We start from the raw sequence: 20,578 nt of genomic DNA on the forward strand, positions 1-20,578 counted from the left end.
ACAGGGTCAAAGTTTATAATCATATCTAGATACAGGGGGGGGGGCTTGATGCCCCAGCAGATATTAGTTTTTAGCTTATCAATATCGTGTATGATATCAAGAAGTTAAGCTCTTCAAAATCACAGTGTCATCAAAGTCATCAAACTTTCATTTTTGTCAGATGCTTATTTTTTTTTATACAGTACTTTTCTACTTGAATAAATATATAAATAAATTGAGAATATGTTTTTATTATTATTATTACTATCATTATTATTATCATTAACGCGAAGTGTTCCGCTAAATTCTCAGAAAATGGGAAGTGTTCCGCTAAAGAAAAAGTTTGGGAATCACTGCACTGTCCAAAATCAGTCAAAATATCTGTAAGTATATTGCACTCTTGCCCCCATCCAGTAGCCAAAGCAGTAAGCTAAAGATCTCAAAATCAGAACGGAGTCACTCCTTTTTGTTTTGGATTTTGTATCAATATTCCGATTGCAGCCTTAATCGGAATGAACGTTTCCAGGTGACCGGTCGTCTGCTAGAGACAATTGGATCAGAGTGTCTCGTGTTGTTCTGGAAGTTCAAGGCTGTTTTTTTGTTTGTTGTTATATTGACAAATTTCCGATTGAGGAAATTTAGACAATCTAAATAGTTCAATACAAGTTACATTTCGATTCTGTATGTATAATATCTTTAGTTTCTATCTCATATTGAACATAAGGCGATATAACGAGAAAAACAACAGATTTTAAAAAGTAGTACAAAATTAATACATTAATTTTTAGCTTTTTTCCCCTTCTTACTCTTTATCTATAAACAAAATGAATGAAATAACCAAAAAAAAAAAAACAAAACAAACAAACAAACAAACAAACAGAGGGTTATTTTTAACTATATTTAAAGAAACGAAACAAAAAACGCACAAAGAAATAGACACTTGTTTACTGTCGTCTGCTCTATCAATTCTTCACTTCTGCCATCTTGAAGACCAAACAATGAAGTACTTGAGACACTAAGTGCACAGTTTACATACTTCAACTAATGACTGTCTTTCATCTTGTGTTGTTGCGTGAACAATTCCTCTAAAGCTACCCAAACCCCATCATGGTACAAGACAAGCAAATCACCCAGACCACTTGTCCGAACTAATTAGTTGCGAGAAATTAAACAAACTTTCGCCGATAGCTTGATTGTTGGTGATGTCGCTTCGAATTGTACAAATTACAAATATCAAAGTGTCTGAGAATTGAAGACAGCACTTCCTCTTCGGTGTAAAGTGGCGCAATTAGCGGGGCGTCCAGGGGGGAAACTGGCACATTACTCCAGAAAGGGAGAACATAAATACAGGGCGCCGAACATAGCATCAATTCACTCCCAACTCCACTGGGCACTTTCCCGCCAAGTGAATGGTTTAGGCCCTCCTGGAGCTGTCAATCGTGTCCACAGACACTGTCGTCTGCTGTTTGTCGTCTGCTGTTTCACGTTTGAAATAAATGTTGCTTTTTTTGCTTGTTTTTTTTTTAGGATGTTTTTGTATATAAAAAAAAATTTTCTTTAACACTATTTTTGGAGAGTCTGTGTAATCTTATATGGATACAATAGAGTTTGGGTGCCTCTTTTTTTCTTTAAGGTTTGATTTTTATAGTCATTTATCCTTGGCTTTTAGTTTTGATTTGCTTTCGTCCAAAGATTATACTTGAACATCTTAAGTGTCTTCTTATCTTATCTTATATGATACAGACGTTACTTGAAAAAAAGAAGATGATAACGTCTTAAGCAATCAGAAGAGCAAGGACCTATCATGACCTTTCCATATATACACAAACACTATAGTAGAGGCTACATTTAATGCGTTTATTCTAAATCATGTAACAGGTGAAGACGTTATTGATTGTTCACTTTAAATGTCACGAATTTTGTAACTCGAATGTAAAACAGATTCTTGATCCAATAGTCCAGCATTTTTTATTTGATTTTTGATAACACTAGCGTCCTTACCCCCTCTCCCCCCCCACCCCCACATCTCCTCTAATCGGCCCCACTCATTCTAGCGTGCGTTTTGAGAACCACTGCATTAAATCACCCCACTGTGATTTCAGTGCACGAATATAGTTTAAACACTCCCGCATATAGACATACACATACTTCTTTTAGTCAATTAGCATTCAGCCTATAGAAACACACATACATCTAGTAGTCAATTAGCACTGAACCATAAAAAAAAGAGACTTTGACACTACACAAAACAGAAATATTGAAGTTCAATTCTGAAGATTTCTCGTTCAGTGATTTCTTAAAGCTCCAGACCTAATGAAAAATAAAACACCGTGTAGTTTAGAGTTTAGAACATTCCTTGAGTTGCTCCATTTTTTTTTAACCCAAAACCTTAACAGTGCTGTTTGTATCACAGACCTGCGTTCTAGGCACAATGTCAACTACAGCAAAAAGTACATTGTTGAAAGGTTAACTACTAAAAATATTTGAAGAAACAAAACATCAGCACAAAAATCAAGAACATATTCATATTGCTGGAAAGTTTAATTTGATCATAGATCTAATTGTATTTAATGGCTCCTTTATTACAAAATGTGAAGCCCAGAATTTTGTATTTTGAATTTCGGGATTTCTGGGTCCACCCAACTTTAATAGTTACCTGACATTGTTTTTTTTTTAAGTAAAGGCGGTTGGTCCTTGTGCTAGAGACATGTCTCCCTCGCTAACATTGGGTCAAAGAAAAAAAAAGACCTCTCCATCGTCTGCCCTATGAATCGCTAGGTCAGAAAGGATTCTTGCCCTTTACCTGTATCACTTCCATATTTGTATGACAAAGTGTGCAGTCATTTAGTTTGACTTTTGTTTTTTATAGATAATAAATTGCTTGTACGACCGCTCCACTTGCTTCCGTAGTATGTTGTTGTGTATGTGGCGGCGGCCGCCCCGCTCTGCCTATGTAGGTCTCCTTATTGTTAAATGTTTGTTGGCGCCCGACGAGGCATTACAGTTGGCACGCGCTCTTACCATGATGTATCCTCCACCCCTAACCCTTCGGCCCCACACACACACACACACACACGCACGCACACACACACACACATACATACTCGGCCAGAAATATTATCCAGTAATTGGCGCAACATACGTTTGCACTTCTGTCAATGACAGAAGAACGATTCGCGGAGACGGGCCTGGAGTGGATGGAATTGTGAAGACATGTCTGGAGGAGAGTGACGCTGTCGTGACGTGCGGGGGGGGGGGATGCCTTGTTTTGGGAAAGCTCTTTTCATTTATAGCCCCCCCCCCCCAGCCCCCTTTCCTCTCGCTAGACTCCATTCTCGGGACCCTTTCTCGATAGCACAGGACAACATCTTGCCCCACTCTGCGTATAAAGGAAAATTCCCCACGTTGATTAGGGGTCTTTCATTCGGGTTATTACGGTTCTGTTTATATGTCACTCGGTATGGCGAGGTTCTATTGGCTTGCCGTAAGTTTGAATTTGTTGCTGGACGAACTCGATTGCCCTCTTCTCCTCGTGTCTTTTGCCCAGCAATCTTATTGATAGCTTTTGGTTTCATTGGCCCCTGAATTCGTCTCTTATGGTCATCATTCAGTTATCTATCATTGTTACTATTTTTTTTTTTTATGTTTTGAATGTTCCATCAATATCTTTTTTTTTTCCGTGTTACATCTATTAGTCTTTTTTTTTCCCCACTTTATTATCCAAAAAAAAATACATTGCAAAAATAAAAACAACAAAATAGACAACGAATTTTATGGTATCACAACAACAAATGTAAAAGCTTTGTTCAGAAATTTGTTCATGGTTCTTGCTTTCATTTTGCTTGTCCTTTTTCCTGCCCTAGTCGCATGAAGGTCCGCATACATTTTAAGCCATACAATCCACATGGGCTTACATCTCACACGAAATGCCTGACCTCCGAAGTTTTGAAGGTCAATGTCTTTATTTTCTAATAAGGTCCAACAGTTCTGGGACATATACACACACACAGGCGTTTTTATGGATGGTGTGTTGTCATTCTGAAACTGTGGGGGGAGGCTTGTGTATACAATATCCTAAGGAAGCCCAAAGGTTCCAAGAAGTATAAATGTTTTTGTTGGAGCGATTGAATTCCTGAAACCGTTTTTATGTACCACAAAGCAAAGCTAATCAACACAACAAATTGTTCGTGTACATCACTCAGTCATAAGTTCCTCGCCATTGTAAACAGGCTGAATTCAATTACTATGACCGCTTTCCCAAATCACTAGTAGAGTAACCTCCACAAGTTCACAGACCAGTACTGGATTCCAGATGTTACCTTGTCAACCCAAGAATGTAACGTCTGTAATTTATAACTCAGGAAATAACATGCTATATATAAAAATTGTAATTCTCCAAATTCCTTATAGTTATTTTTTCTGATGAAATTGAGGTTAATTTTGTATTCTGTTGGTTACCAGAGTTAAAACAGTATAATAATTTCCAGCAAGTGCAATAGGTTGACCTAAAATGAACTTGACTAGTAAATACCAAACCTAGTCATACAATAATATCTGAATTCTTCTCCCGTACGCCTTCTTGTCATTCAACAGTTATGCCCAAAATACGGTAGTCTTGTCAGTTGTTGCCCCTTAAGTCAAAACACTAAATCGAGCAAGCTTGTTTGCGTACTGGATGATAAGACAGACACTTGAAAACGTCACTCCGTGCACACAGTTTGATGACGTCATTTAGACTATTTCTGATCGATCTACTCTCAAAAGATACAAGGATTCTCGTTCCTTATTAATCAAGCTACCCTTTTAATAGGAGTTTGAGATATCATTCTTTGTAGCTCAAGCTTCATTCTGATATTAGAAATTAGATCATTGTAAAGTGTATGTTAACTTTCTTCTGCAGAGTGACTCCACGAGCTTGAAGATATTTTCCGAACCGCTTATTTAGTCACTATTTATCCGTTTCAAATATTTTGTTTATTTTTTTTTTCACCGTGGCTGCACGCGCCAAGATTAGTTGGAGTAATGAGCTAAATTTAGGGCCTGATAAGATCGAAAAACAAACTTGGGGACTTGGATCTAAAACAAAAAAACAAACAGACGATAGGACAAGAAGTCTAGATTTCAAAACAGGTTTTAGTTGATGCCGCTTCCATTTCCAACGCTGCAAGAGGGTGAAAATAGAGGGGGCGTGGCCCAGTGGCGAAATAAAAATAGGTGAAGCGGCAATTTATATTGATATGACATTTATTTCCATATTCTATTATATATATATATATATATATATATATATATATATATATATATATATATATATATATATATATATAGAGAGAGAGAGAGAGAGAGAGAGAGAGAGAGATCTATATACACACACGCGCGTGCACGCAAGCAAGCACGTACACACACCCAAATACATACATATATACACAGATGCGCGTGCACGCAAGCAAGCACGCACACACACCCAAATACATACATATATACACACATATCTGTGGCAACTCTACTGATGATTATTTTAATGACATGTTATTGTAATTTTGTTTGGATTAAGGAAGTCAGGAGCTGGCGACCCTAAGGCAGTTTGCAGCACCCAGTGCTACACTCTGGCAGAACCTGCGACGACGCTGCTGACCCCAAACTGTATCGGCACTGCCGTTCCTTTGGATACGTCAGCTGCGTGAAGTGGCCGGGAACGGATGTGTGGGCGACATCGCTCCGACCACAGCTAATGCCCAGGCATTCATCTCATTTCCATGAGATGATCCATTAGTCGCTTCGCAACTGAAGGAGGCCATAGAAAGAAGTCAGTCTAAATTTGAATTCAAAGATACATTTGATTTAAAAGCAGTAATTCTCTTCTGCTCCATGAATGTTCAAATGTATAAAATTTGCCAATGAACAAAAGTGGATAACATTGTCAGTAGGCTTCTCCAATAAACACTAGCTGTCTCGTATAAAGGGGGACGATCCTTTTCCCCATTGAGACATCTATCAGTGATAACCTTCTGTCATCTCGACAATGGCACTTTGCTCTGTCGTCTGCTGGGGTTTGGCTCTGTCGCCTGCTAGGTTTACCTTTACACCGGTAAACGAACATGCACCGCGTCAAATGTCATTGTGCGATGGTGGCGTCGAAATGTCAACGAGCCGATGGCGTTGCCTAATTTGTCTCGATAGATCGCTTGTCTGGGGGATGATAAATGTGTCGAATGCCTTATCGCACCTGGATATTTTTCCTGTGGATAACAGATCTACAGTATTTGTCATGACTCTATTTTTTTTTCTTTCAGTTTATTTTGTTTTCAATGGTATCTCCATATTCACAGTGTGCCTTAATCGAATTGAAACCAGTATATAATCTTTCTAATGTCTGTTGTTTTTATGCAGTTTATCTCAACGTTGTCTGTCTGTCTGGTAAAAAACTTTTAAGCGTTATTTCTCCCACACCTATTCTCGGATCAGGTTCAAACCTAAAACAATTATTTATTGTACATAACAAAACACGACTCAGCTAAAAAGTTAACCAGATAGTCAAATTCAATATTGGTTAATTTTTGTTTGGAAATCGAAAAAAAAGGAAATAAATTCTACATTATTGACATGTTGTAGTAAATGTGGAGTTCCTTCCCTTGGTTAAGCTTTATTTTATTCATAAGTTTTTTTTTTTATTTTGTCTGTTTAAAATTCTAGTTTGCTTATTTCTGTTCTAATACCTTGTGACGCATTTGTAATATAACTAGTTGATACTAGAAACGTTTTTTTAAATTAGGAAACATAGACGATACGAATCTCCGATTACTGTCCTTTATTTTCTGTTTCCTTATGGCATTATTGTAACTAAAACTTCGGTAGCCAGGTGAATAACAATTTAAATAACTTTATCAGATATAATAAGTTTTGTTTATTATTATTTATATATTTCCTATTGTTTGTATTTCACAGGCGGTATGCGATTTGATATTCAGAGAGAAACAGGGTTATTTCTGAAGTGGTCGCGTTGGGATCATTCAGGTTGTTTAAGTGCAGGGCTGTGAACTGCGCTTTGACTGGAAGAGGTTCCACACCCACCTTTCTACAAAGGCCATCCCGAGCTGGGCAACGTGACGCTCAAGAACACAGGAACTCGGGGAAGGGGGAGCAGCCTCTTGTTCAGACTACAAGGGAGAGCTAACCGCCAACGTCTGATGGAGTGTTCGGGGGTCTCAAGTGCTGCATCTTGATTGCTCTTTGTGACGCGTGAAACTCATGTCACGTGATTCGTGAAGTGCGCAAACGCAGGAGAGGACTCATAATGTAACAACAGCACACAAAAAAAAAAATTCTTAAAAAATTGGATCTGTGTGATTTACATTATTATTTATTTTTTTTTACACTTAAAAAAAAATTCACCAATCGATTCCAACCTGTGTAACTCCAGCATGGTGGATTGTGGCTTCCAAGAAGGTCACGTGATCAGCAGACGTCAAAAATGAGAGTGACCGATGACATTGGATGGAGCCCTGGGACCTACACAACATTCACCGTCTCATTTTTCGGATTATTCTTGTGGGTCGCTTTATCGACGGGTGAGTACATTTTGAGATTTCTGGGTTTAATTTCACTAGTTCTTGGGTGGGCCAATAGCGGGACTTATAAACTTATAGACACATACAGACACAACACACACACAGGCAATTACAACACATGTTTGAGCGTAGGATATTCTTTCTACCAGTGTTTCCAAAACTGTGTTCCGCGAACCCTAGAGTTCCGCAAGGCCTGAATAGGTGTACCACGAGCTACTGGAATAATTAACTAGTAGGCCACCATGTGAATTATTCTATCCACACAAAAAAAATAAAAAAAAAATAAGTAAAGTGTTCCGCTATATACTCAGAATGAGCGAAGTGTTCCGTTAAGGAAAAAATTTGGGAAACACTTCATCATAGAGTATGTCAGATAATGTAGTTCTGTTTGTTTGGGAACTCGGATTGTTGTTGGGAAACAGTTTGTTTCATCATTGCGCTTTGGGTTCCTTTGTGCCTGGTTGATATGATATGAATGACTTTGGTTGGTAAATACACGAGTATCAGATTGATATGCTACAAAAGTATCTTGTTGATATGATATAAATGTTTCAAGCTGATAAAATATTAATGTCATCCAGCCACCACTCATCACCAATCATCACAACTCATCACAACTCATCACAACTCATCAATTGTTGTGCATTGTTTTATGTTTTTATTGCTGTCAGGTGGAAATTATATTTGCGCGACGTTAAAAAAAAAAGTCATTTTACAAAAAAACAAAAACAAAAAACAACAAATCCTTGAAAGGAAACACATTGAAAAGTATCATAGAACAAAAGCTTTAGCCTAAAAGAAATGGGAACAAGAGCTGAGCAGTTGGAAATTGTCTATTTGTCTACGGCTAACATTTTAAACCAGCGATTCTCAAACTTTTTACTTTTGACGAGCCCAGACATGGCCTAAATTGTCACAATGTTCCAAGATCTATTATAACATATACCAGAGGAATAGCTTTAGATGTAGATCTTTGTACAAAGATACACGTCTATAGTTATAGATATTATTTTAAATCACTAGATATAAGCCCATAGTCAGAATTATAGGACTATAACCGCTGATAAAACAATAGCCACAGATTTTGTTTTCTTTATAGCATTTTTTTAAATCACTAGATATAAGCCCATAGGCAGAATTATAGGACTATAACCGCTGATATAAACAATAGCCACAGATTTTGTTTTCTTTATAGCATACCTACACACAAGCGCGTGAGGCGTCTTTTTGTTGCTCTATTGCGAAACGCTGACATTTTAACTTAGAATAAAAGAAAAAAAAACAACAACATAGAACAACCTAAGATTAAACACACACACACACCAAAAATAAACAGAAATTTAATATCATTGAAAAGTTTAAATACGTTTTGTATTGCGAGGTATTCAGTTTGATGCCACCGGCCATGATGTTTGTAACGTGAGACTGACCACATTGAACGAACCATCTTTATATTTTCAGACCACATTGAACGAACCATCTTTATAATTCATTACGGACAAGGAACGCTTTTAAAAGATGAAGTAAATATTTCATAGGGATTTTTAATTTTTTTTTCTAACGAGGGATGGGGAAAAAAGGGATGGATATATATGATACATGGCCCTCTCAATGTCCGTGTTTTATTCAACTTATTTTTTAAAATTATCAAATTCCAACTGGTTTTGGTAAAGTTGAATATCACAGAATTACCAAGTTATAGAAATCAATTTTACAAAAATTTCAGAAATTCCGCATTATGAAGCATCTGTTAAGCTCATGCAATTATGTGGACTAGGCCAATAAATGCAACGCTTTTGCCAATAGATCACTGTTCGCTCTCTGTCATTAAATCGAAGCATGCTCTTATGCGGGATGCAATTAAACGGGTCCCACTGAAAGCTGTTTATTTTATATTGTTCTGAAACCGTACAAGCTGTTAATAACAAAGATGATGGTTTAGACTGTGTGTGTGTCTGGTAGGAGGGAGCGGGAGGGTACATGGAAAGAGGGTGTGAGTAAAGAGGGCAGTTTTCACTTTAAAACTTGCAGCAAATAAAAAGAATGAGGTAAAACAATTAAAGCGAGAAAGGTCAAGGCCGGAGCCGTGTCGTACATCTAGCTAAACTCCACTTCTGCCCAGCCAGTTGAATAATTCATGCCGGCTTCCGGAAAACGAATATCTGGACACAACGGCAGATAACTGCAATACACATTTTTTTTTTCTTGTTATTATCCCCCCCCCCCCCCCCCCCCTTGGAATCTCCGGTGCCTCGTTTGATTTACTGTAACAATGTAGACCTCGAAATGTCTTTCGTATATTGGCACACACGCGCGCGCTCTCACGCCTGGGACATGTCTGGGTATTATTTAGCGTGCCACTCGGCCCAAATGTGTTCGTATATAGGTTGAGGAAATGCTCCCTGTCGTTTCCTGGCCAGTGGTCCTACAAATGCCACCGGACCACAGTTGTGGAGGGAAGGTTCTTACTCTTAAAGGCAACGGGACAATGACCATATCCCGCGCCCTCTCGCGCATCGACGTTTCCATCAGTGTCATCGAGTAAGTAAATCAACAATGACTTTTTCTTGTTTCTTTTTTGTCAGTGTAGGCCGGCACCTGGGGGCGTCTGGACTCCCCTCCCTTCGCCCAAAGATGGATATTAAAGTCACTGGCTCTGTTCCCACTTCTGACACCACAAATGTTTTCCATTTTGGTCTACGTATTTCTATGTTGTTGATCACAAGTTTTGTATCGAATGCAATAATCTAATCCAGGGGTTCTCAACCTGTGGGTCGCGACCCCCTTGGGGGTCGATTGACGATTTGCCAGGGGTCGCCAAAGACCACCCAAAATATGGATTGCTTTGTCTATTCTTCTATTGCTGTGTGTGTGGGTGGGTGGGGGTCGCGGCAGAGTGGGGGATTGTAAACAGGGGTCGCCAAGCTTAAAAGGCTGAGAACCGCTGAAATAAGTGTAATCCGTTTAACTCTTTAGATGTTACAAGCTTCACAAATGGACGCTTCGATAAATTTTCTATTCAAAGTATCACGTATTGCGAGGGTTAACATTTTATGTTCATCTTTTTGTACGTTTTAATTGTAGCATCAACTCATCAGGTTTCAACACTGCACACGTGACATGCCAACAGTCAACTTGGAAACAAGAGATGAAAATAATTAAATTTATCTATTTAAAAAATTTCAGAGCTTCTCAAAATTTGACTTTATACAATTATTTATTGCCCCTAACAAAACAAGGATTAATTAATGGAAAAGTTGACCTATTATTTTATCAATTAATTAAGTCAGTAATTTCGTTTTTATTAAGAATATATGGTTAAAAAAAAAAGAGAGTCAGCAGGCAAAAGTGAGATGAACATTTCTGGATGATACGAGTGCTTAGATAAGGGGAGATAAGCCTTGTGAATAGAATTAGACAAAATGAATTGGAAAATAGCTAGATTAAAATAAAATAATTGAATGCTAGTGTTAACATTATATCTAAAACTGCACATTGATGTAAAAGATTATATCAAAGACTTTATATAATTCGATTATTAAAAAACCCCAACAACTTTGAATAGGATTTGTTAATTAATCTTAATCACCATTTTTACAAATGAATTCCTCTCCACTAACCTTTTTATAAATTTTATTCTCCGTTCCGCAAAGAGAGGCGACTACTCTGTCGATGCACCTAATAGGGCTAAGACAAACCATTTTCCTCACTGCTTACAGACATTATACTCACGAGTATTAAATTGACCCCGATTCTTCTGACAATATTCTTATTCACCCTCCCCAATATTAGTTTATGGATTCTATTACTGTAAGACAAGTTTGAAACATTCTGTACATTTATATCACATGACCTAGTTCTTTTTGTTTGTTTGTGTTTTATGTCTGTTTGTGTGTTTAAGAGCGCGTTGGGGGCCACGGTGTTCTTGATAAACAGGATAACCTTTCATACATTAGTAGTATTATTGGTATCCTCCATTTTCCTCTTGTCATATGTATGTGTGCGTGTATGTTTGTGGGTATGTGTTACAGTGTATGTGTGTCTGCGTGTCGCTTGTACACTTGTTTTTGTACAGAGTACAACATGAACACGTCCAGTGTCTAGATATTATTTGGAGACTATGCGGTGCTTGTCCTTAATATGGAGAAGGTGCTCATTATATTGAGAGTGTGTCAATAATATGTTGAGTGTGTTCGTTACATAAAGGGTGTGTTCATTGTATGTAGAGTGTGCTCATTTCTTAGATGGCGTGTCCATTATATGTAAAGTGTGTTCATTTTATGGAGATAGTGTTCGCTATATGTGGGATCCTTTCATTATATGTAGAGTGTTCCCATTATATGTAGCGTGTGTTTATTTTAAGTAGAGTGTATGATTTAAAAGGAGGGTCTGTTCATTATATAAAGAAGGTGCCCATTATTTTAAGAGCGCCCTTTATTTTGAGGGTATGTGTCCGTTGTCTTGTGGGAAGCGTGGTCGAGAGGACCAGTGCGCTTGAACTTGGCTTGGCTTGGCTACCTAGAAGAGGGCTCGAGGTTCGACACCCGACTCGGGCAGAGTTGCGTTTACTGAGCGCCTTAAGGCAGCACGGAAAACCAACTCCTAGATACCCCTTCCCACCCACTGGTCCACAAATGAGATTGGACCAAAGCGCTCTGAGCATGCTATAAGCATGAAAGTAGCGCTATATAAAAGCTATAATAATAATATGAAGAATGTGTTCACTCTACAGAGAAAGAATCCACTATATTTCAAATGAGCACTGTGTTGGCTCCAAAGGTTGGCTGTGCTCTGATAAAGCGTGGGCTACATCCGGCTCTGGGTTTTACTTAGTCTTGAAATAAAACAACAACAATCATTGAATTAGTTTGAAATTCATTGTAGCCCTCATAACCGGCCCACACCTACAGATTCACCCCTCAGGTGAAACAGCCCAGGCTGTACAGTAAACGTTTCTCCCTGTTTGGCTGCCTCTCTCTCTCTCCTTTTTCTTCTCTTCTTTACCACCTTTCTCTCCCTCTCCCACTATCATTTAGACTTTCTCTCCCTCCCACACCCTTCCTCTTTCACTCTTTCTTCTCTTTTTCTCTATTATCTTTTCGTCTCTCCCTCTTTGCCTATCTCTCTCTCTCTCTAAATGTGAATGCGTTATTAAGATCTGCTTTTCTTGTATATAGTTCAATGAGTCATTTGTGAAGACACTTTACCATAAAAGCAGTTGGGGGTTAAAACGTGGGGGACGGGGGAAGGAACCTTTATGTTATGTTAGAGTAGATGTGATGGAAGATAGAATAATGTGGTAACGACCTGATAACCGCTGCTTCTATAACTGGGCAGACGATCAAAGGGGCTCCATAGATTTATAGCCGCGTATTAGAATCCCGTGATTCCTGGCATTCTGCGGGTGTCTGGGTTAGGATTTACGTTGATAGCTGAGACATAACCCAAGCAACGTCACACATAACCCAAGCAACGTCACAAGGGCAAGAGCTGAGCTTAAAGCTCACTAGCTCTTACAATCTCGGCAACGTCAGATGGAGACGATGTTAAAGTCATTGTCGTTTTCTTCATTCATAGCTTCACCTTGCAGGTTTTCACGTCTTGGTGATTCTTGATTTGAATGTAGTAACACCTAGAACATACACGCGTGATGGGGGGGGGGGATCCTGTGTCTGAGTAGGTCACGTAAAGCGGTTTCAATTCAAAACGTTAAATAATTTATTTACAAAAACTTAAATTTAAAATAATGCACAAAGAAGTCTACCAAGTTTATGACACAATACAAATAAACATAATAAATAACTCCACACAGGTAATGTTTATTGAAATATAGATTTAATTATGATTTCCAGTATTCTTGACTGTCCTTATCGTATCTTTTATTTAAGGTGCATCTTTTGGATGTTTTTCGAAAAATCGAGAATTCATAAGAAGGTTAATTAAAACATCTGTTAAGAGCGGCACTGGACTTACAAGAGCTATTTTTAGCATTACTACAAGATTTTTTTTTGTGGGCTCTTGAAAAACAGTCACAGAGAATCTTTCCGTTGTTATGAGCGACAAGTGGCGCGTCTTAATATGATGACGCAGTGTTAGGATTGGACGACTTTATGGAATTTACTTTGTTCATTGGTTGGCATTATGTACTTTTTCACGTCTTGGTGATTCTACATTGGAATCTAGTTACACTTATAACATTCAAGCTTAATGAGGATCTTGTGTCTGAGTAGGTCATGGTTTCAATTTAAAATGTTAATTTTTTTATTTTTTTTTTATAATAACTTCAATTTAAAAACAAAAACAAAACATGCACAAAGAACTCGACCAAGATTATGACACAAATCAATTTAGTTGTTTCATTGAGTTGTGCGTAATGATCTTTCCTCAGGAATGGCTACCTATTATTGTTATATCTCTCTCTTTTATGAATTGGCCATTTTATTTTATTTTACAGCCCTTTCCAATGAGCTTGGCCACTTAGTTCTGTTATACATCTCTCTTAGGTCGATTGACCACTGTGTTCATATACACTGCTTTCTTTGTCCATTGTCGTCTATTGTTTTCTCTTTGATCAGTGGACAGTTATCCCTCTCGCACGGCTCCTTGTCCAGTTAGTTAATCCCCTACTCCCACACAACCTTTTCGGTTTTGATCCATGTTGGGACCCTCCTGCAGGGCTGGGGAGATCAGATCTAATGAGATACATCAGACATTGGCTACTTTGTCCCTGTGCCTGTTTGTATCAATAATTCCATTACCACGATTACTTGGCTCGTGGCGCGATGTAAACCTGGCCAACTATGTCACACATCCGGTTCCTTTACACGACAACCCGAACACTAGAAGTCTTGTTCCTCGAGATTTAAAAAAAAACAACAACTTTTACCCATCGGCTATGTCAGACTAATTTTTTGATCTAGATTTCGGTCTTAAATAAAAAAATAAAAAATAAAAAGACATCTTAAATTGGAAAGGTACTTTTAGGGGCGGTAAGCAATGATAAACAAGTCTTGATAAAGAGCACTGTTCTTGAATGATCTCCCTTACTCGTAGACCGAAACAAGATAAAATTTGGAGATTTATACGTATTGTAAATTTAGGGGAAGCATTTCGACTAAACTGCAAATATAGATGATATATGTTTATTTATAATGAAAAAATGGTGTGTAGATGATCACAACAAACACAGTCTAGACTACTCTAGACCCTCAGGGCTTGGGTTCGCTTCTGCATCACCAAGAGTCAAGTTTGACAGTCCTGTCAGCAGTTCACGTGTCAGGCTACCTCTACAGCACCAGCTACACCTCCACTTTGTCTTGTTCCTGGTCCGCGACGACAGTCTTCTAAAGTGACCAGGAAAGACGAACGACGCCCCTTTCTTCTAGTCCCAGAATGCCAGATTAATTCCGTTGTTGTCACTTATTTATTTATTATAGTTTTTGTATAGCGCTACTTTCATGCTTATAGCATGCTCAGAGCGCTTTGGTCCAATCTCAGTTGTGGACCAGTGTGGGGGAGGGGGTATCTAGGAGTTGGTTTTCCGTGCTGCCTTTAGGAGCTCAATACAAAGAATCACCCAAAAGTTTCCATCGTGTCAATCATACCACTGAGTTTCCTGATGCAGTGACTGTGTACGTGCGAAAACATTCTCGAACCTCAATCCTCCTCAAAGTGAGACTCGCTTGTTTCTAATCAAAGAAAAATGAATATTGATGCCAGGAAGTAAACGCCGGCAGTTATAGATCGATGGGGCATCTTGTTGGAGATTTATTACCCATGGCTGCTTTCCGGTTATGACGATAAAATAGTTTTCTTCAACCGTTAGATGCCACTCCTATCCGGGCCTCCTCGTGCCTTTGTCAACAATTAGTTCCTTCTTTTCAAATGTGATTTCATGACGCGAAGAAGTGAAACGATGATCCGGTAAAAGAGAGAGAAAAAAAAATACTAAGGGCAGGTCACTCTTACGTCTTACCTACCAGACGAGATGTTAAATTTATATTGTAAACAAGCGCGAAAAGGGAGCTAAAGAGATGAACATTTGCTTGCCGTTATTTTTTTGTTCATTGAAATGGAAAATACATGTGTCCGATTCCCCGTATGAGATTCTAAGTAATACCGATGTTTTAAGTCCTCTTCTAGTTTAGCTTATGTCACTGTCCTAGAGTTAAAAAAAAAAAAGCATACATTACATAGTTCATTAGATATTGAACGAGCAATACCCTTTGATTATAGACCACTCATGACGCTTAGACTGGAGAGCTCTGGTACAATACTAAGATATATAAGAAAACATGGACACTAGGACATCAGGACACTAATTTATAGGACAATTCAACAATATGAGATTTGGACATCTTGGGCATCAGGACCTTTCGATAAGTTTTCAGCGTTCCTTAAGTAGGTGTCGAATGAAAATGACCATCAAAAGAAAAAAAAATCATGAAGTCAAAGTTAATGAAACTTGAGAAGAAAGTAATTTAAAAAAAAAAAACATTTAAAATGTGTAAATACAACTTCTAGAGTTCATCATCTCTTTGGAAAGGTTCTCATATATAAAATGTGTAAATACAACTTCTAGAGTTCATCATCTCTTTGCAAAGGTTCTCATATATAAAATGTGTAAATACAACGTCTAGAGTCTCTTCATCTCTTTGCAAAGGTTCTCATATATAAAATATGTAAATACAACTTCTAGAGTTCATCATCTCTTTGGAAAGGTTCTCATATATAAAATGTGTAAATACAACTTTAGAGTCTCTTCATCTCTTTGCAAAGGTTCTCATATATAAAATGTGTAAATACAACTTCTAGAGTTCATCATCTCTTTGGAAAGGTTCTCATATATAAAATGTGTAAATACAACTTCTAGAGTCTCTTCATCTCTTTGCAAAGGTTCTCATATATAAAATGTGTAAATACAACGTCTAGAGTCTCTTCATCTCTTTGCAAAGGTTCTCATATATAAAATGTGTAAATACAACTTCTAGAGTTCATCATCTCTTTGGAAAGGTTCTCATATATAAAATGTGTAAATACAACTTCTAGAGTTCATCATCTCTTTGGAAAGGTTCTCATATATAAAATGTGTAAATACAACTTCTAGAGTTTCTTCATCTCTTTGCAAAGGTTCTCATATATAAAATGTGTAAATACAACTTCTAGAGTTCATCATATCTTTGCAAAGGTTCTCATATATAAAATGTGTAAATACAACTTCTAGAGTTCATCATATCTTTGCAAAGGTTCTCATATATAAAATGTGTAAATACAACGTCTAGAGTTCATCATCTCTTTGCAAAGGTTCTCATATATAAAATGTGTAAATACAACTTCTAGAGTTCATCATCTCTTTGCAAAGGTTCTCATATATAAAATGTGTAAATACAACTTCTAGAGTTCATCATCTCTTTGCAAAGGTTCTCATATATAAAATGTGTAAATACAACGTCTAGAGTTCATCATCTCTTTGCAAAGGTTCTCATATATAAAATGTGTAAATACAACTTCTAGAGTTCATCATCTCTTTGCAAAGGTTCTCATATATAAAATGTGTAAATACAACTTCTAGAGTTCATCATCTCTTTGCAAAGGTTCTCATATATAAAATGTGTAAATACAACTTCTAGAGTTCATCATCTCTTTGCAAAGGTTCTCATATATAAAATGTGTAAATACAACTTCTAGAGTTCATCATCTCTTTGCAAAGGTTCTCATATATAAAATGTGTAAATACAACTTCTAGAGTTCATCATCTCTTTGCAAAGGTTCTCATATATAAAATGTGTAAATACAACTTCTAGAGTTCATCATCTCTTTGCAAAGGTTCTCATATATAAAATGTGTAAATACAACTTCTAGAGTTCATCATCTCTTTGCAAAGGTTCTCATATATAAAATGTGTAAATACAACTTCTAGAGTTCATCATCTCTTTGCAAAGGTTCTCATATATAAAATGTGTAAATACAACTTCTAGAGTTCATCATCTCTTTGCAAAGGTTCTCATATATAAAATGTGTAAATACAACTTCTAGAGTTCATCATCTCTTTGCAAAGGTTCTCATATATAAAATGTGTAAATACAACTTCTAGAGTTCATCATCTCTTTGCAAAGGTTCTCATATATAAAATGTGTAAATACAACTTCTAGAGTTCATCATCTCTTTGCAAAGGTTCTCATATATAAAATGTGTAAATACAACTTCTAGAGTTCATCATCTCTTTGCAAAGGTTCTCATATATAAAATGTGTAAATACAACTTCTAGAGTTCATCATCTCTTTGCAAAGGTTCTCATATATAAAATGTGTAAATACAACTTCTAGAGTTCATCATCTCTTTGCAAAGGTTCTCATATATAAAATGTGTAAATACAACTTCTAGAGTTCATCATCTCTTTGCAAAGGTTCTCATATATAAAATGTGTAAATACAACTTCTAGAGTTCATCATCTCTTTGCAAAGGTTCTCATATATAAAATGTGTAAATACAACTTCTAGAGTTCATCATCTCTTTGCAAAGGTTCTCATATATAAAATGTGTAAATACAACTTCTAGAGTTCATCATCTCTTTGCAAAGGTTCTCATATATAAAATGTGTAAATACAACTTCTAGAGTTCATCATCTCTTTGCAAAGGTTCTCATATATAAAATGTGTAAATACAACTTCTAGAGTTCATCATCTCTTTGCAAAGGTTCTCATATATAAAATGTGTAAATACAACTTCTAGAGTTCATCATCTCTTTGCAAAGGTTCTCATATATAAAATGTGTAAATACAACTTCTAGAGTTCATCATCTCTTTGCAAAGGTTCTCATATATAAAATGTGTAAATACAACTTCTAGAGTCTCTTCATCTCTTTGCAAAGGTTCTCATATCTCGTTCACTGAAACGTCTCAGAAAGTGGCACTACATTGTCAATATGTATATGGCGTACTTAGGTCGCGAAGGGACATTGGATCACCTCAGAAAAAGGAGAGGAATACCTGGTGAGAACGATGTCGCCCACACAGTAGTCCCTCTTCTTCAGACAAATATGTATCCATTGAAACGTCAAGTTCCATACATTTTGGGACCAGCAGCCAGGGTGTAGCACTGTCTGCTACAAACTGCATAAGGGTCTCCGGCTCCTGATTTTTTTCTCAGGGTTGTCTCCCCCGAAGCCTTTCCCATGATTGGGTATAGCTGCAAGGCAGCAGAGGTTTGGATTCAGAGGTGGGTAGCCAGCCATAGCTAAAAAGCCCCTCATGCCCGAAGCTTACTGGTTAAGGCGTTAGCTACTCGCCTTTGCCCCTTGTAATGTTAATGTAACTAGTTCTGCCGGATTCAATATCTGAACCACACTTGAAGGCCAGGAGTTGGGACTGGTTGTTATAGGCTATTAGAGACTCATGCCGTTGGAAATATCTTATAGGTAGCAGGGTGCTTACATCCATTTCCACTTCCAGTAATGACAACCAGTGCAATACTGACGTCATAATACCATTTCTTATCAATCAATATAATGTAGACCTGAAAACGCTTTGATGATCGATTAAAGAATAGAAAAGTAACTCGTATAAATATATTAACACACTCACGCACAAACACACACACACTCCCTCTTTATGCCATGACCTGTTCCCACGCTGAAAAATGTACTTGTAGTATACGCCTCTGAGAACAATGAAATATGATAGATGTAGAAATTGGAGAGTCTGACAGAACTGTGCACCTAGTCTGTCAACAACTATCTCCCCCCCCCCCCCGTGTGTCAGTGCACCAGGGAGCTGTGGTGAATGTCAGCGGTCATGGGGATGTGGGGGGGGGGGGGTTACTGTCTAAAGCCAGATACATTATTGATAGCCCGAGTGAGAAACAGCACATGGAGTTGAGCTCTAGGTTAGTGGACAACTTTCGAAATAGAGAGACAAAAGTCGAACACAGAACAGACACAAACCACAAACCGCCGCGTCTAGCGTAGAGAAATTAATGACATAAGATAAAGGTATTAGCATGTCACGTTGGATCAATCACACCGAACAGATTGGCATGTCAAGCTTTCTCTTTCACTTTCGGATTGCTTATGCATTTTTCTTTTTTCTTTTTATTGTATTTTGTTAAGTAAAGAAAACTTTAAGATCACAGTTTCTTTAACTTGCATCAAAAGTTTTAAATATATTATGTGGGTGGCTTCCTGGTCGTGCGGCATGCTGGGTAGACTGTCGTTCGGTCGTCTCAATGGTCCTTTCCCGCTGCCGTCCCAAGTCGTCCTGCGGGAGGTTTGGACTAGAAAGTAAATTATCTTCAACTCTGAAGAAACATCCGAAACATGTATAGCATTTTTGTAAAACATGTTAACATCTGTTATCTCACATTATGTCATTATAATGATAATATATTTTAGAGGTTCTTAGTGCTTATATAAACACAAACGAAGTCAGAAATCAATAAAGTACATGAGAAATCTATGAAAAGAAAGTCCGGCTACGTTAATTTATAAATCCAACAAGAACATCTTTGTATATAAATCCAACAAGAACATCTTTGTATATAAATCCAACAAGAACATCTTTGTATATAAATCCAACTAGAACATCTTTGTATATAAACCCAACAAGAACATCTTTGTATATAAATCCAACAAGAATATCTTTGTATATAAATCCAACAAGAACATCTTTGTATATAAATCCAACTAGAACATCTTTGTATATAAATCCAACAAGAACATCTTTGTATATAAACCCAACAAGAACATCTTTGTATATAAATCCAACAAGAATATCTTTGTATATAAATCCAACAAGAACATCTTTGTATATAAATCCAACAAGAATATCTTTGTATATAAATCCAACAAGAACATCTTTGTATATAAATCCAACAAGAACATCTTGGTATATAAATCCAACAAGAACATCTTTGTATATAAATCCAACAAGAACATCTTTGTATATAAATCCAACAAGAACATCTTTGTATATAAATCCAACAAGAACATCTTTGTATATAAATCCAACAAGAACATCTTGGTATATAAATCCAAC

General features: G+C 37.2%; 1 protein-coding gene across 6 annotated transcripts in view; it reads left to right on the forward strand.

The window, feature by feature from the left end:
• The window catches only part of LOC106050736 (zwei Ig domain protein zig-8-like), a 192,873-nt gene that overhangs the window by 71,275 nt on the left and 101,020 nt on the right, over positions 1-20,578 (forward strand). For all 6 annotated transcript variants that reach the window (XM_056018042.1, XM_056018036.1, XM_056018028.1 and 3 more), the window contains exon 2: positions 6,925-7,547. In XM_056018042.1, the coding sequence (XP_055874017.1) occupies positions 7,451-7,547 (97 nt within the window). In that variant the 5' untranslated portion in view covers positions 6,925-7,450. The remainder of the gene's footprint in view (positions 1-6,924; positions 7,548-20,578) is intronic.

This window comes from Biomphalaria glabrata, chromosome 1, assembly GCF_947242115.1.
Source record: "Biomphalaria glabrata chromosome 1, xgBioGlab47.1, whole genome shotgun sequence".
NCBI classification, from domain to species: Eukaryota; Metazoa; Mollusca; class Gastropoda; family Planorbidae; genus Biomphalaria; species Biomphalaria glabrata.